Raw genomic sequence first — 17721 nt, forward strand, 5'->3', positions numbered from 1 at the left:
TGACATGAAGTATAGAATAGGGACTTTATTTATTATGAAACCGTAAATAAAATGTCTGCAAACTTTGGCTCTTTCATACACTCATTTATTAAATACTATGCTAATATCAAATACAAAACAGCCAGGGACTACTTAGAAGTCATCTTGTCCAGCACAGTGAGCACATTCCAAAGGGGTCCTCATATATTCAAAAAGTAATGATATTTAGAGTATTTTTTATATGTTTAGTAACAACTGGTTTGTATCTCCAGTTAACCTGACTGTGTGTCTTTGAACTGTGGGAGGAAATCATATATATATATATACATACATATATATATATACTGTATATATACAGTGTATCACAAAAGTGAGTACACCCCTCACATTTCTGCAGATATTTAAGTATATCTTTTCATGGGACAACACTGACAAAATGACACTTTGACACAATGAAAAGTAGTCTGTGTGCAGCTTATATAACAGTGTACATTTATTCTTCCCTCAAAATAACTCAATATACAGCCATTAATGTCTAAACCACCGGCAACAAAAGTGAGTACACCCTTAGTGAAAGTTCCCGAAGTGTCAATATTTTGTGTGGCCACCATCATTTCCCAGAACTGCCTTAACTCTCCTGGGCATGGAGTTTACCAGAGCTTCACAGGTTGCCACTGGAATGCTTTTCCACTCCTCCATGACGACATCACGGAGCTGGCGGATATTCGAGACTTTGCGCTCCCCCACCTTCCGCTTGAGGATGCCCCAAAGATGTTCTATTGGGTTTAGGTCTGGAGACATGCTTGGCCAGTCCATCACCTTTACCCTCAGCCTCTTCAATAAAGCAGTGGTCGTCTTAGAGGTGTGTTTGGGGTCATTATCATGCTGGAACACTGCCCTGCGACCCAGTTTCCGGAGGGAGGGGATCATGCTCTGCTTCAGTATTTCACAGTACATATTGGAGTTCATGTGTCCCTCAATGAAATGTAACTCCCCAACACCTGCTGCACTCATGCAGCCCCAGACCATGGCATTCCCACCACCATGCTTGACTGTAGGCATGACACACTTATCTTTGTACTCCTCACCTGATTGCCGCCACACATGCTTGAGACCATCTGAACCAAACAAATTAATCTTGGTCTCATCAGACCATAGGACATGGTTCCAGTAATGCATGTCCTTTGTTGACATGTCTTCAGCAAACTGTTTGCGGGCTTTCTTGTGTAGAGACTTCAGAAGAGGCTTCCTTCTGGGGTGACAGCCATGCAGACCAATTTGATGTAGTGTGCGGCGTATGGTCTGAGCACTGACAGGCTGACCCCCCACCTTTTCAATCTCTGCAGCAATGCTGACAGTACTCCTGCGCCTATCTTTCAAAGACAGCAGTTGGATGTGACGCTGAGCACGTGCACTCAGCTTCTTTGGACGACCAACGCGAGGTCTGTTCTGAGTGGACCCTGCTCTTTTAAAACGCTGGATGATCTTGGCCACTGTGCTGCAGCTCAGTTTCAGGGTGTTGGCAATCTTCTTGTAGCCTTGGCCATCTTCATGTAGCGCAACAATTCGTCTTTTAAGATCCTCAGAGAGTTATTTGCCATGAGGTGCCATGTTGGAACTTTCAGTGACCAGTATGAGAGAGTGTGAGAGCTGTACTACTAAATTGAACAAACCTGCTCCCTATGCACACCTGAGACCTAGTAACACTAACAAATCACATGACATTTTGGAGGGAAAATGACAAGCAGTGTTCAATTTGGACATTTAGGGGTGTAGTCTCTTAGGGGTGTACTCACTTTTGTTGCCGGTGGTTTGGACATTATTGGCTGTATATTGAGTTATTTTGAGCAAAGAATAAATTTACACTGTTATATAAGCTGCACACAGACTACTTTTCATTGTGTCAAAGTGTCATTTTGTCAGTGTTGTCCCATGAAAAGATATACTTAAATATCTGCAGAAATGTGAGGGGTGTACTCACTTTTGTGATACACTGTATATACACCGATCAGCCATTTTTATATGCTTCACTTACCATATAGAAGCACTTTGTAGTTCTACAATTACTGACTGTAGTCCATCTATTTCTCTGCATGCTTTGTTACCCCCCTTTCATGCTGTTCTTCAATGGTCAGGACCACTACAAAGCAGATATTATTTGGGTGGTGGATTATTCTCAGCACTGCAGTGACATGTTGTGCTGGTATGAGTGGATAAGACACAGCAGCGCTGCTGGAGTATTTAAACACCTTACTGTCACTGCTGGACTGAGAATAGTCCACCAACCAAAAATATATCCAGCTAACAGCGCCCAGTGGGCAGCGTCCTATGACCACTGATGAAGGTCTAGAATGTGACCAACTCAAACAGCAGCTAGTTCGATGAGCGATCGTCTCTGACTTTACATCTACAAGGTGGACCAACTAGGTAGGAGTGTCTAATAGAGTGGACAGTGAGTGGACACGGTATTTAAAAACTCCAGCAGCACTGCTGTGTCTGATCCACTCACACCAGCACAACACACACTAACACACCACCACCATGTCAGTGTCACTGCAGTGCTAAGAATGATCCACCACCTAAATAATACCTGCTCTGTGGTGGTCCTATCCATTACTACAAGTATATATAGAGTGTATCACAAAAGTGAGTACACCCCTCACATTTCTGCAAATATTTCATTATATCTTTTCATGGGACAACACTATAGACATGAAACTTGGATATAACTTAGAGTAGTCAGTGTACAACTTGTATAGCAGTGTAGATTTACTGTCTTCTGAAAATAACTCAACACACAGCCATTAATGTCTAAATAGCTGGCAACATAAGTGAGTACACCCCACAGTGAACATGTCCAAATTGTGCCCAAATGTGTCGTTGTTCCTCCCTGGTGTCATGTGTCAAGGTCCCAGGTGTAAATGGGGAGCAGGGCTGTTAAATTTGGTGTTTTGGGTACAATTCTCTCATACTGGCCACTGGATATTCAACATGGCACCTCATGGCAAAGAACTCTCTGAGGATGTGAGAAATAGAATTGTTGCTCTCCACAAAGATGGCCTGGGCTATAAGAAGATTGCTAACACCCTGAAACTGAGCTACAGCATGGTGGCCAAGGTCATACAGTGGTTTTCCAGGACAGGTTCCACTTGGAACAGGCTTCGCCAGGGTCGACCAAAGAAGTTGAGTCCACGTGTTCGGCGTCATATCCAGAGGTTGGCTTTAAAAAATAGACACATGAGTGCTGCCAGCATTGCTGCAGAGGTTGAAGACGTGGGAGGTCAGCCTGTCAGTGCTCAGACCATACGCCGCACACTGCATCAACTCGGTCTGCATGGTCGTCATCCCAGAAGGAAGCTGACGCACAAGAAAGCCCACAAACAGTTTGCTGAAGACAAGCAGTCCAAGAACATGGATTACTGGAATGCCCTGTGGTCTGACGAGACCAAGATAAACTTGTTTGGCTCAGATGGTGTCCAGCATGTGTGGCGGCGCCCTGGTGAGAAGTACCAAGACAACTGTATCTTGCCTACAGTCAAGCATGGTGGTGGTAGCATCATGGTCTTGGGCTGCATGAGTGTTGCTGGCACTGGGGAGCTGCAGTTCATTGAGGGAAACATGAATTCCAACATGTACTGTGACATTCTGAAACAGAGCATGATCCCCTCCCTTCGAAAACTGGGCCTCATGGCAGTTTTCCAACAGGATAACGACCCCAAACACAACCTCCAAGATGACAACTGCCTTGCTGAGGAAGCTGAAGGTAAAGGTGATGGACTAAACCCAATTGAGCACCTGTGGCGCATCCTCAAGTGGAAGGTGGAGGAGTTCAAGGTGTCTAACATCCACCAGCTCCGTGATGTCATCATGGAGGAGTGGAAGAGGATTCCAGTAGCAACCTGTGCAGCTCTGGTGAATTCCATGCCCAGGAGGGTTAAGGCAGTGCTGGATAATAATGGTGGTCACACAAAATATTGACACTTGGGGCACAATTTGGACATGTTCACTGTGGGGTGTACTCACTTATGTTTCCAGCCATTTAGACATTAATGGCTGTGTGTTGAGAGTTATTTTCAGAAGACAGTAAATCTACACTGCTATACAAGTTGTACACTGACTACTCTAAGTTATATCCAAGTTTCATGTCTATAGTGTTGTCCCATGAAAAGATATAATGAAATATTTGCAGAAATGTGAGGGGTGTACTCACTTTTGTGATACACTGTATATATACAGTATATGTCGGTTGTCAGTTACATCAACATGCATTTAACATATCACTATAACATACAGTATTTGTCCATTACGTTTTGGTCTGGATTCCTGCAACAAATATTACTAAGCCAAAACACTGTTTAATATGAAATTTTAAGAAATCAAACAATAAATACAAATAAGCAAAATGATGTACTCAGTCTTGTTTTAATGTATTTACATGGTCACATATATTCAGTTCACTTGATTGTAGGGTAAACTCTGTAGCCAAGTCTGCATCAGAAGACGACCTGCTGGATTAGACAGTGCACTTATTTTAAGTGTTATGTGTACAAGTCTGTTCAGTTTTTGGGTAAACATGTTTCTATATCCCCAGTTTATGTACAGTGCTTTATTTAACACATGCAACATACATAATTGACAGGGGCCCAGTTTATTGTGTGTTGCTGTACAATTACAATAGCTGTTAAAATGGTTTCTAATAGATAATAAGAGGTTTAGACAGCATGGTTAATTAAAACAGAAATACAAATTTCATATGCATCCAGCTGATCTCTTATATTCTGTAGCACGTTGCTTTATAACTGGGTTTGTGGGAATTTTTTTCCATAAAATACATGAATCATTAATCCAAAACAATATTTATTCATCAAATTTAGCTTGATTTGAGGGACAAGCCATAATATTGTTTTATATATAAAAAAAGGTCCAAGAGTTTAGAACATATGGACATCCCCAGCTGTTAGTTATTTAACCACACAGTGGTCAGTTCATCTGTGCTAATTCTTCTCTGCGGTCGGCGCTGCTGAAAAACTTCAGTTTCCGTGGCAACAGCTTTACTTCCACTGGCATCGCCTCGAACTCTTCATTGTCTACGTCGAAATGACCAGCGCCTTCCTGTAGATATGAGCAATACAGTTAATAGAGCAATGAATTTTTTATGCAATTTTCTACCTTTATCTCCCAATCTAGTCATTTCTAATTCCCAATCTAATTAAGGACAGCCGGATCACCACACTCCATCATAATGTGTCCAATTTGTGGCCACTTCTTATCACCTGTCAGTTTTGGGTTTCCACACAGAGCTGTATTGTGTATGGATAGACATGCTAAGCTCCAAGTAGGAGAACCAAATCTAGCCTACTACGTTGGGGTGAGCATCATGTCATAAAATTGAGTCAGTGTAATGTCACTGATTTGCTAAAACATCATTTTATTATTAAAACCGATTTAGTTTTGTTCATGGCGCTTGGGTGGCACAATGAAATCCAAAGATCCCAAATCTTTTTATTTTTATGATTTTTTTTTAATGCATTTTACCCCTATTTTCCTCCCAATTTACTGTAGCCAATTCACTGCTGGGGACCCCAACAGCGTCCAAGGAGGGTGTATATTCGCCTGGCACTAACTCCCTCTGACGTGTGCGCAGTCCTACTAATCCCTTCTTATTCACCCATACTTCGGTGGATTTGCACATGAAATCGGCTTTGTGTACGGAGAGCCACGCCCTGATCTCTGCGCTCCTCCACTTTCTGTACAGGCACCCTGGGCAAACAAGGTCCTTACACAGCACTGATAATCCCACCTCTTAGTGCAGTCTATTCCCACCCAGCATAATGCTAGAAGGCGCCCAGCTGACCAGCACCCGGGAACCCGGGAGCTCAGAATCTTGGCGTTGGTGTGCTGGGAAATTATTCTGCTGCGCCACATCTTGTCTGGTGCTGACAGCCAGTCAGACATCTGCTTGGACATTGGCTAATTGGGGGTATGGCTGAAATAGCCAAGCCATTGGGAGATGCATTTGTAAATGTGCTCTCTGTGCCGGTCCCAAGCCCGGATAGAAATAGGAGGGTCGTGCCACATGTAAAAAAAAAATGTCTGGAATGCGAATCAGATCTGCTGTGGCGACCCTTAAATACGTGAGCAACCAGCATAGACTCTGGGAGATTTGAGTATATGTAAAGATATTATAGGAGGAGGGATTGAGAAATACCTACAATGGAAATTCAATTGCAAGCATTAAATAATTGTTAACCTAAGGTCTGAATATTTTATAGCAAATAGATCAAACATAATGATAAATCTTCACCTCGGGCAGGTTGAGCCGACACACACTCGCCTCTATGTGAAGTGTGTCCTCTGTACACTCAAGTGGATTTTCAGCCTTCTTGGTCCTGCGTGCAATCAGTACACAGATAAAAAATACATCATCCTCTGAGTCGGGATGAGACTAAAATATTTTACATTTAATTCAAATAATTACCCTTCTGTGATGAACTGACCAACTGTGAGTGCGTCTGGCTCCACAGAGAGCACCAGGGAATCGTCTGTACGCTGTAAGAACAAAAATATACAAAACTATAAAATATTATCAAAAATATAAAACAGAATAAAATAAAAATATAAAACAGAATAAAATAATAATATAAACAGTGCAAATAATAATAAAAAAGGTGACATTTACAATAATGAGGTAGTCATAAACGTTTGTTGTGTGCGTGTGTGTATGTGACATGGTCACCCACTGTCCCTCACCTGGTGGCAGGTGTGCGTATAGAGTGCTGCTACACACAAAAACGTACTCACACCCGAACATGCACTTGCGCGAGCACACACACACACACACACACACACACACACACACACACACAGTCTTGTTCCCTGGACAACTCCAATACACAACTACCCCCTGACTATATTACCTGCATCTTTGCACAACATTGCATTTTGTGCACCTTATTCATTTATATTTGCTGCTATATAAACCCTAGGCTGCTAATTGTATATCAGAATATGTTTTTACCTCATTTTCATTTACTCAGTATCATGTACTTGCCAACACTACTTCTGACTTCTGTCTTTGGTCTCGCCCCCCTCAATTTCTTTAGATTACAAATGTCTCTTCGTAAGTTTTTGTATTTATTGTACTGTTTTTTATCTGCACTGTGTATACTTTATTGTCTTGCACTTGTGTTGCACCCTGGTCCTGGGGGAACATTGTTTCAATATGTACTAGTATATAGCTTAAATGACAATAAAGCCTCTTTCGAACACTTATGACTGTATTGATTAACATGTAAAAATCAGCTGTATTGCCAGGATAAGCTGATGAAAAATGTCCCGGCCATCAAGTATTCGGACATGTCACACTATGCCTGATTGTGTTCATTTATTTATAAAATCAATCTTCTATTCGCCTAAAGTAAGCAATAAGCTACATGTGATGTGCACTAATTAAAATGAAGCCACACATTGTAACCAGCCACAATTTTAAGATTTTAAAGCCGCCGTATCTTTTACGTTTCACATTACCTCCATATTTCTACAAATACTGATTATCTATAGTTATAACATTGTCATTATTTAGGGTTACTCACCCTTTTCACAGGGTTGCTGTTCTGTGTGCTTATTGTAAGCTCCAGTGTGGAGATCTGCCTGTCCTCCCAGCGCTCTGGTTCTGCCTCTTTACAGGGTTCTGCACCATCACAACAACACAAAACACATTACATTACATCCACTGAGCAGGTTATGCATCAGATTCAAATTTAAACTGTACAGACTACCAGATTCTCTACCTTCCACTGGAGGGTTCCAGTGGTTCTGAAGCCTGCGGTAGACGCGGTACACAAGGTTTGGTCTCGAGGGCTTCTCATCAGGCAGGTCTGGGGGGCGAGGAACAGGAGGCAGGAATGACAGAGAGGCGTGATGGGTCTGAGGCCACTCCTGATATAAAGGACAAAATATAATAACACCATAAATTCAACGCTACTGAGAAACACTCAAATGTTAAAGCAAAAGTAGACACACAGACCCACCCTTAGTGTGCTAAACCAATGTGCTGCTCTTGCCTTCAAAGGGCCCAGATACCAATGCCTTAATGAGACAGGAACAAAAGCATTTAATGCATTTAGGGTAATATTATATGTACACTATTATTTTTATAGTCTGTTAACACACTTGCTGATGGATCCTGCAACATCTCGAAAGGCACCCCAGCGTAAACTAATCAAAGCAAAGATGGGCTGCTCCTTCTCACTCTTCACAACAAAACACAACAAAGAACAGTGTTACACTTTTACAAAAACTATACATACTGCAACAGACCGTTTATGAACTAACACTTACCTTTATCTGCAATACATCCAGTGGCACAGTCTCGCCTTTAAGAATGGACAGCGTTGCTGAAGTGATGCGTCTGAAAAGCAGATGCAATTATTTCATTGTTTCTTTGTTTGTTTTAGACACTTGTACATCCCAGACTGGGATACACATAGTAAGGACTGGACAGTATACACCGATCAGGCATAACATTATGACGTCCTTCCTATTATTGTGTTGGTCCCACTTTTGCTGCCAAAACAGCCTGGACTTGTCGAGGCACGGAGTCTGACACCTTTCTATCAGAACCAGCATTAAGTTCTTCAGCAATGTGAGCTACAGTAGCTCGTCCGTTGGATCGGACCACACGGATCAATGAGCCTTGGCCGCCCTGTCGCCGGTTTACCACTGTTCCTTCCCTGGACCACTTTTGATAAGATACTGACCACTGCAGACCGGGAACACCCCACAAGAGCTGCAGTCTTGGAGATGCTCTGATCCAGTCGTGTAGCCATCACAATTTGGTCCTTGTCAAGCTCGCTCAAATCCTTGCGCTTGCCCATTTTTCCTGCTTCTAACACATCAACTTTGAGGATAAATTGTTCACTTGCTGCCTAATATATCCCACCTACTAACAGGTGCTGTGATGGAGATAATCAGTGCTATTCACCTCACCTGTCAGTGGTCATAATGTTATGCCTGGTCGGTGTATACCATTCAACTGTATAAATTTGTCTAGCAGTGAGGATTTACCAAAATCACAGGAGTCTTGTTGGGAGGCTGAATGTAAGAAATATGCAATGACGGGCTACATAATATGTAATAAAACTGCATAATAAAACAAATAAAACAATAATAAGTGTACTTGATTACTGTCAATGACGTCCTTATTTGAGTGACTATTATATTGTTATTACACTATCATTATAACTTATTTTCCTGTAATATCAGTGAAAAATATAAATTTCCCCAACGTGCCTAAAATCTTGCTTTGGAGTTGCTTTGGAGTTACCTTGATACCCTAAAGTTAAGCATTAATGTAGCATTACAGTAGGTGTAACGTCCTTTTTGTTTGGAGTTGGATGCAAAGGAGATGTGGAGCGTTTTAAACTGGTTTATAGCGACACCCAGTGTTCAATCTAGGAATTTCATTTTAGTCTGCTTAATAGTAAACCAACTTTTATTTAATTTCTAAAATAACTCACAGGCTGTAACGGGCCGCAGTTCGGACACCCCTGACCTATAAACTCTAGAGTGGTATTTACATTTACATTATTCAGTTTAATGCCTAGTTCACACTACACGATTTTTGCCCTGATTTTCGCTCGGCGACTGGTCGGCGCTAGATTTGCCGAATCGGGAGCAACTCGGCTCTCAATCGCTATGTGTGAACTACTCAACAACTCGATCCAAGCGGCTCGACCGAAGCGAGATTTCTAGCATGTCAGATATCTGAATCTGAGTTGCCCGACTGGCAATGAGTGCTATGTCGAACAGCCAATGAGAACGCAAGATACGGGGTGAGGAGAAACGCAGGGGAGGTGTGTAAATGGTGGGACAGGGGCTTAATATAGTTTATATCAGAATACATCGGCACACACAAGTTTTACAGTATTTTTAACCTGATCGTTCTCTACGAAACATAACACCAACACTGCATTGTAAAAATATTTATTAACCTCCAACTCACTATAGAACAATCCATGCTGCTCATGTAGCCAAATCCACTCAGATTCATTTATTTTTTCATTTATTTTTTATTTTTTCATTTATTTTTTCTCTTTGATTTTACGCTGCACATCAGCACACAAACTTTGATCGCTGGCTACTTGTTAACATGCATTTATGGACGTGGTATCGTTAAACTTTTCGTCACTTCTGACGTTTGTTTTCGTGACAGAACGTAGTTTGGGAGAGCAGAGAAGCTTGCCTGCGATTCCAGTTGGTGATAGATCGTGTATTGTGAAACCCCCTATCGCCAGTCGTGTAGTGTGAACTGTACAGCGACCTGACAACTTGGAAAGTCGTCTAGTGTGAACTTGGCATAACCGTATACACGACTGAAATAAAGTTTTTATATTTTTATTAATAGGGCAATGATATCTCAGCATTTAAAATACCTCAATTTAACAGACCTCCATTTAACGGATTTCAAATTTAACTAATTTAAATGTCTGGCCCGATTGTTTAAAATTCCAACGAGAAGTGTACCAAGAACGTAGTTCAACAATTGTCCACTAGCTGGCGCACGTGTCTCTGTAAACATGAGTGATAGGCTTTATTTTGTCGGGAGGCTCGCTTTGTTCTCGCCTTTTTGTCTGTGTTTTAAGCTTAATTTTTGCAAGTTCTAGTTCTTAGTTATGCACCAGCACTGCTTCTGTATTGGCCTAGTAATGAAAAGGCCCCTGCTGGGCCCCTGAGCAAGACCCTTAACCCTCAGTTGTTGAAGATGTAACTGTAAATCGCTTTGGAAAAAGAGTGGACTCAATGCCACAGATGTAAATTTTATGTCAAATAAGCTGGCCAAAGTTGCTTTGTAAAATCGCTAGGTAAGAGTAATGATGAATTAATGAGGGTAAGATCTAAGCTGACAACAGTGATTCGAATTACGACGGGTTCTGACCCTCCTAATTAATACTTGACCCCAAAAAAGGTAAAAACAACAGTTCTGGGGTTCGTTAGCTAATGTATAAAAGTTACCTTTATATACTGTCATTGTATAGTTAGCACTCTGCTGACAACTGTCATACAAGTAACTGCATTTAACTACTTTTTCCTTTCCTTTCCTCCATGCCCTGCGTATCCATCTTCATAATAATATGATTATGCAGTTGCATGAGACCAATTTATGATATTAAATGAAATAAAACTAGAAGAAAATAAAATAAATATATAAATAAATATCTAGATTGTTTTAAAACAGGGGTCAGCAACAAGCGGGTCTTTTACCGCCTCTTGTGGCTGCACGGTGGAATTAGATTTTTTAAGTAAAAATAAAATAATTCTCCTTTACAGTAACAATAATGCTTTACTAAACATTGTAACAGTAACAGTTTTAACATTAAATAGCCCTAAACGCTGGAATTTTAGCTTCTAATTTACCAATCTGGAACATTAGAAAAGGAGAGCGCCGGTCATTTGACCGCTGTGACATCTTCCAGAAGCGCCATTCTAGTTGACCAGTACACTCCTTTTATGACTTTTCTCAGGACTGCACTCTTTATGACTAAGGATCCTTACTTAAAAAAAAATGATTGCACTATTATCTGTGAGAATTTTCTGTCAGTCTCTCTGTCAAGAAGGGATATCTCCTGCATTTTAATGCAGCTCATGCAACAGTTTTCTTGTTAATACATCTTTATTTTAATAAAGAACAATAAATTTAGAAACGAAAATAATCAAATAAAGTTCAGTGTTTAAAAAATCTTTTGACAGACCTGGCCATATCCTTAACATTTACAACATTTTTAATACTATACTGTATAATAAAGCATAGACAATTTAAAATAATATAAATAATAAACTAAATCTCTTCATAAATTTGATCACTATGATTAAGGATGTCAGATAAATTTCCCACCCCCTTGAAGAACATTGCACCAAAATACTTAATAAGAAGAGTTTACACAGGAGTACTTACTTTACTTTGTTATCAGTAACCAGATGTAGACTTGGGCTCAGAGAGTTCCTGGAGCCAAGAGGAATGAAGCCGATAGGTATTTTACTAAAGGTTTCCTAGGATTAAAAAGCATCACATAAAACTTAAACAGATAGATAGCATAGAATTAAAACAGACATGTGGAATTGTTTTACAGTGCAGACCTCATCGGTTCTTCTCAGCAAGCCAGTTACCACCTGAACAAAACACAAAACATTCGAATATTAACTTGCCACAATAGCTCCACAGAATGTAAAGTATTATGGGGTCAGACCAATAAGTACATAGGTCTTTAAATCTAGAGCTCAAAGAAAAGACTAAAAAGGGTGCATTGCAAATCGCTTGTTTAATTATTGTACTACCAGTAGTATAGCTAAGCGAAAGCAAAGCAAAAATGCTGAGTAAACTGATGCTGCAGTTTACAGAGTCAAGTACAATATAGTACGACTGCCAAGTAAATAGAGTCTACCAAGATCATCAAGGTCAGAGAAATTTTGAGGCAGGTTATCTTTTCATGTTCTACCTGTACAGTAATGGGAAACTGCGCAAACAAACTGCAATGATTATAACACAATAAGTTAAGCTTAATAATACAAACAAAAAGGACATAACGTAAAGAGAGATTTATAGAAACAGTATCCTCTTCTCCAAAGTTTTATATTAATTTTCCTCCCAATCTAGTCGTATCCAATCAACATATTGCATTACGCTTCTTCTCTACTGATGTTGATCTCCACCCTGATTGAGGAGAGCTGAGACTAACACACACCCTCTCTGGCACGTGTGCAGTAGCCGACTGCATCTTTTCACCTGCACGAGGCGAGTTCATATACGGATCAGCTTTGTGTATGGAGAGACACACCCTGATCCTCATTATTTACATTTTCAGCATTTAGCATACACTTTTATCCAAAGTTCAGTTATGACTGAACACAATTTTGAGCAATTGGGGGTTAAGGGCCTTGCTCAGGGGCCCAACAGTGGCAACTTGGCAGTGGTGGGGCTTGAACCGGCAACCTTCTGATTACTAGTTCAGTACCTTAACCACTGAGCTATCACTGCCCTCGACTCAGGCGGCATCAATCAGCCAGTAGAGGTTGTAATTCCATCAGTTATGAGATCCCCTCCGGCACCCTGCCCTTGAACGACAACCAATCATTGTGCATGTGGGTGCCCAGCCTGCCAGGTGGCAAAGCTGAGTTTCGAACCGACGAGTGGTGTGCTAGAGTGTGTTTTACCGCTGCGCCACCTGAGCGTGTGAGAAATCTTTAACTTTAATATACAGACTGTACATGTAATAATTGAGATAAAATGATTGAAAGCCTGGTAAAGATTTGTAATGCAGAATAATTTAAGTGTGATTCAGGAGTCAATCACTTTGACATGCATGTAAAGTGAGAATTTGTGTCTTGTAAGTGTGATCATTAGGCAAGTAATTTGAAACACCTCAGAGAAAGCTCAGTAAAATGGTAGGCCTAATTCTATGCTACTGACTTTTCCAGACATACTGTAATATCATTAGAGAACATATTTGGCACCATAAGACTGGAATTTAATTTGATGTACCTCTTGCAGTGTCCCATCACCACCAGCAACAATTAACATGTCAGTCTCCTCCATCAGATCCATCAGCTTTTTTGCTTGCCCTTCATAATCGGTCTATAAAAAACAACAAGTAAATACCTAAAAAAAAACAGCTCATACAGAAGCTAAACTAAACATCAAACGTAATCCAGTACCTTTATAATTTTAACCTCCACACCAGCGAGGTGTAGAATGGGTGCTGCATTCTTTTCAAACAGTGTGTTGGCTTTTCTGTGGAAAGATGTACAAACAGTAAGAACATCACTTACCATGCAAACAGTGCTTTGATATCTGTACATGACTATTAAAAAAAAAGCAGTGAAGTCTCACCCTTTGCTTGCTGCTGGATTCAGGATCACTGTAGCTTTCCTTAGCTGCTCCTGGGGGGCAATCAATTGCCTGCCAAATTCCTGCACATAAACAAGATAAATAACATCTGTACTTGCTGAGTGAGGAAACTTTGCATAGTAACACATAGCTGTACCTATAATCTGACATAATTGTACTCCTGTACCTCATTTGCCCTGGATAGGCCCCCTGCCCTGTCTAATCACATCTTGTGTTCAGTGTTTCTGGGGGATGCCAGACCCACTGCATCCACGATCAGGAAAAAACACTTACCAAGAGTAAATGAATTAACCTTCATGGCTGCCAGTAAGTCTGACACTATGACACTATAACTGCATTTATATTTCATTTGGGACTAAACATAATGCACGCAATTAAGGCTAATAATCCTATATATTTAAGGATGCATTCCAGTACATCCAAAATTTACATTTACAACATTTAGCAGACAATCTTCTCCAAGGTGACCTACAACTGTGACCAAATCCAATGTAAGAATTTGAGGGTTAAGGTTCTTGCCCAGAATCCCAATACTGGCAATTAGGCTGAGATGGATTTTGAACCAATGACCTTTTGATAAATTTTGTAGTACCTTCACTGGTAAGTACAACTGACCTCTGATGTAATTCAGTGTCAGTAAAGCCATACCATACAGTACAACTCCCATACAAGAGTATGCACACTTTTGGCTTTAACTGTATGTAAATGTTTATTATGTATTTTATTATATTTCTTCTTATTATACTCAATGTGAGAGAATATTACCTATTAGACACTTTTCCCCCTACCTATTTTTGTTAGAAAGTGCCAATAATACTGGAGCTAATTGTATAAACAATTGTTTTGGCATCTCATCCACCCCGCTAACACCACAAACAGATCACATATTTCAGTCTAGACAGACAAATAGTGTCTTACCCTGGCTTCCTCACAAGCCTCTCTCCGCAGCACACTGTCACTGTAGTAAGACATTACCCAAGATTAAATTGGTTAATAAAGACAAATAAATCCATACTAAATAGCTAAAACATATTAGAACTAAAGTATTGCATTTAAACACCAATTACTGCAAATGTTGCCAAAATATTGGTTTTCTGTGTTTTATCAAAGGTTACAATGCAAGCTTTTGTAGACTTTTCAAGTCAGTGAGTTCAAATGACACATATATGATGCTTCAAATACATTCACGAACCTAATGAAGCATTAAAACCCCAATGTTGGACAAAACTGAAGGTGCCTTTACTGACATTAAAAATGGTTAATGCTGATGTATCAGAAAGTAAATGCATGGGATCACTGGGTTTAAACAGATGTGTCCAAATCACTGTGAAAGCCCCCTTTGTGCAGTATGGATTAGTGGTATAGGTAACTGTGCTTAATGCAGCAAGTCAGTCGGTGGATGTTGATTGATTGATTGATTGATTCATTCATTCAGTCATTCACTGTCTGGTTTACCACCGCTTTACCCTATTCAGGGTTGTGGTGGGTACAATTCACACCCTGGACATTTCACCAGTCCGACACAGGGCAAACACACACACACACCTAGAGGGACTTTAGTAGCTCCAATTAACCTGTGTGTATTTGGACTGTGGAAGAAAACCGGAGCTCCCGGAGGAAACCCACGCAGACAAGGGAAGAACATACAAACTCCACACAGGACTGTTTGACATTAAACTTGAACTGATGAATCTTGTGTAATCAGTAACTAGCGTTTCTGTCATGAATGTAACCAAAGTGTGTAAAACATGATGTTAAAATCCTAATAAATAAAAACCTGTATGTGATATGGAGCACAGTGACCTTTCTTTTGAAAACTGAAGGTAGGTTTATGGACATTTAAAATGGCAGTCATATTGATGTATCAGAAAGTAAATGCTTGGGATCACTGGGTTTAAACAGATGTGTCCATTTACTGTTATAGCGTCCTTAGTGCTGTATGGATGTTGGGTTCCATCCATCCATTGTCTGTTTTACCACTGCTTTATCCTATTGAGGAGCTTCAATTAACCTGACAGTGTGTCTTTGGAATGTGAGAGGAAACCGGAGCGCCCGGATGAAACCCACACAGACAAGGGGAGAACATACACACAGAAACCAGGGAATCGAACCCAGGACCTTCTTGCTGCAAGGCCAAGAGTGTACGGAACACCATGACATTATACTGTGTTCTCAATTTTGACATTTAAAGCATTTAAAGCATGTCAACTTGATGTGCATTAATAAATAGAAGCAATCAGAATGAAAGAAACACTGACCAGTGCTTCCCGTACAACCAGTATCCACCATATGACAGGACACCTGCAGCAAAGGTAGATTTCTTCCAGTGATTCCGCAGAGTCCTTATCACCTTCACCACCCGGGCCATTGTCCCGATCTAAATAACCTATCTACCTAATAAAGTGAACATGCAACATACCAGTAACCATTAACCTGGATCTACAGTGTGGTTGAACTGGTACGTTACTTCTGCATAGCCACTGACATTCTGCACACAGCATGACCGATCGGTGTAACACCAGCTTGTGTCTTGTACTAAACGAGAACTCGAGAATATTAGTTCCCACTCTAAAACAACAAAATATTGATTGAATAAAACAACACACATATATAATAACACACAAATTATATTTATGTATATATTCGCTGTAGAACTGTATGTTATTTTTTCTACTATTTGCTTAAATCTGTCAATGTGAGTTTTATTATTATTGAGAGACGGAAAATCAAGCCAGTGGAACCATCCGGATATGCGGATATGTTCTAAACCACAACATGTTTACTATGTAGGGCACTAGTTAAAGCTTTATACCGTTATATAAATCGACTCTAAAATGAATAGAATATAATGAGCATTCATAAAGTATTACAAAGCACGTCATCAAGCTAATCTGTAATTATTTAGGCTTGGGAATACTGAACACTCATACTACACTTGGAAGTGTTTAAGTGCTATTTTAGACGCAGCCCTTGGGACTCCGGCTGTATTACGTACAGAAATAAGCGTCCAGGATAAGTGTCAGTTCACACACACATGAATCTAAGTGAACTTGTGTGTGTGTTGTTCGTTGCTGCTACTATAAACCAGGTTAGTTTTATTTCTTTGTTTTGAATATTATTATTATACAGTGTGTATAATTACTGTAATACGGCTAGATAAGCTATTATGACCATGTCCTAATTCACTTTGTAGTTCTACAATTACTGACTGTAGTCCATCTGTTTCTCTACGTACCTTTTTAGCCTGCTTTCACCCTGTTCTTCAATGGTCAGGACCACCACAGAGCAGGTATTATTTAGGTGGTGGATCATTCTCAGCACTGCATTGACACTGACATGGTGGTTGTGTGTTAGTGTGTGTTGTGCAAGTATGAGTGTATGTCCAGCAGTGCTGCTGGAGTTCCACTCACTGTCCACTCTATTAGACACTCCTACCTAGTTGGTGCACCTTGTAGATGTAAAGTCAGAGACGATCGCTCATCTATTGCTGCTGTTTGAGTTGGTCATCTTCTAGACCTTAATGAGCAGTCACAGGACGCTGCCCATGGGGCGCCGTTGGCTGGATATTTTTGGTTGGTGGACTATTCTCAGTCCAGCAATGAAAGTGAGGTGTTTAAAAACTCCATCAGCGCTGCTGTGTCTGATCCACTCATACCAGCACAACACACACTAACACACCACCTACAAGCAACCTACAAGTGCAACACATTTGTGGGAATTTCTGCAGACATTTTGGGAACAACGTTTTGAAGAATATTTGTCCCTTAATAAAAAAAGTGCAGCTCAACAGGACAAAATATAGTTTAACAGGAAAAAACAGTGCAATTTAACAGTAAAAC

At 40.4% G+C, this 17721-nt stretch overlaps 1 protein-coding gene across 1 annotated transcript; it reads right to left on the reverse strand.

Annotated features, from left to right (window-relative positions):
• Window positions 1-4382: 4382 nt before the first annotated feature.
• agk (acylglycerol kinase) lies at window positions 4383-16349 on the reverse strand. The gene is made up of 15 exons (XM_063004634.1): window positions 16141-16349; window positions 14801-14840; window positions 13865-13944; window positions 13690-13765; window positions 13517-13609; window positions 12115-12147; window positions 11933-12027; window positions 8320-8389; window positions 8152-8231; window positions 8010-8067; window positions 7770-7917; window positions 7572-7669; window positions 6458-6528; window positions 6284-6368; window positions 4383-5091 (listed from the first exon to the last, which is right to left on the reverse strand). The coding sequence occupies exons 1-15, from the start codon at window positions 16248-16250 to the stop codon at window positions 4960-4962; spliced, it is 1269 nt and encodes a 422-aa protein (XP_062860704.1). The 5' UTR covers window positions 16251-16349; the 3' UTR covers window positions 4383-4959.
• Between the last annotated feature and the right edge of the window lie 1372 nt (window positions 16350-17721).

Source organism: Trichomycterus rosablanca, chromosome 11, assembly GCF_030014385.1.
Source record: "Trichomycterus rosablanca isolate fTriRos1 chromosome 11, fTriRos1.hap1, whole genome shotgun sequence".
Taxonomy (NCBI): Eukaryota; Metazoa; Chordata; class Actinopteri; order Siluriformes; family Trichomycteridae; genus Trichomycterus; species Trichomycterus rosablanca.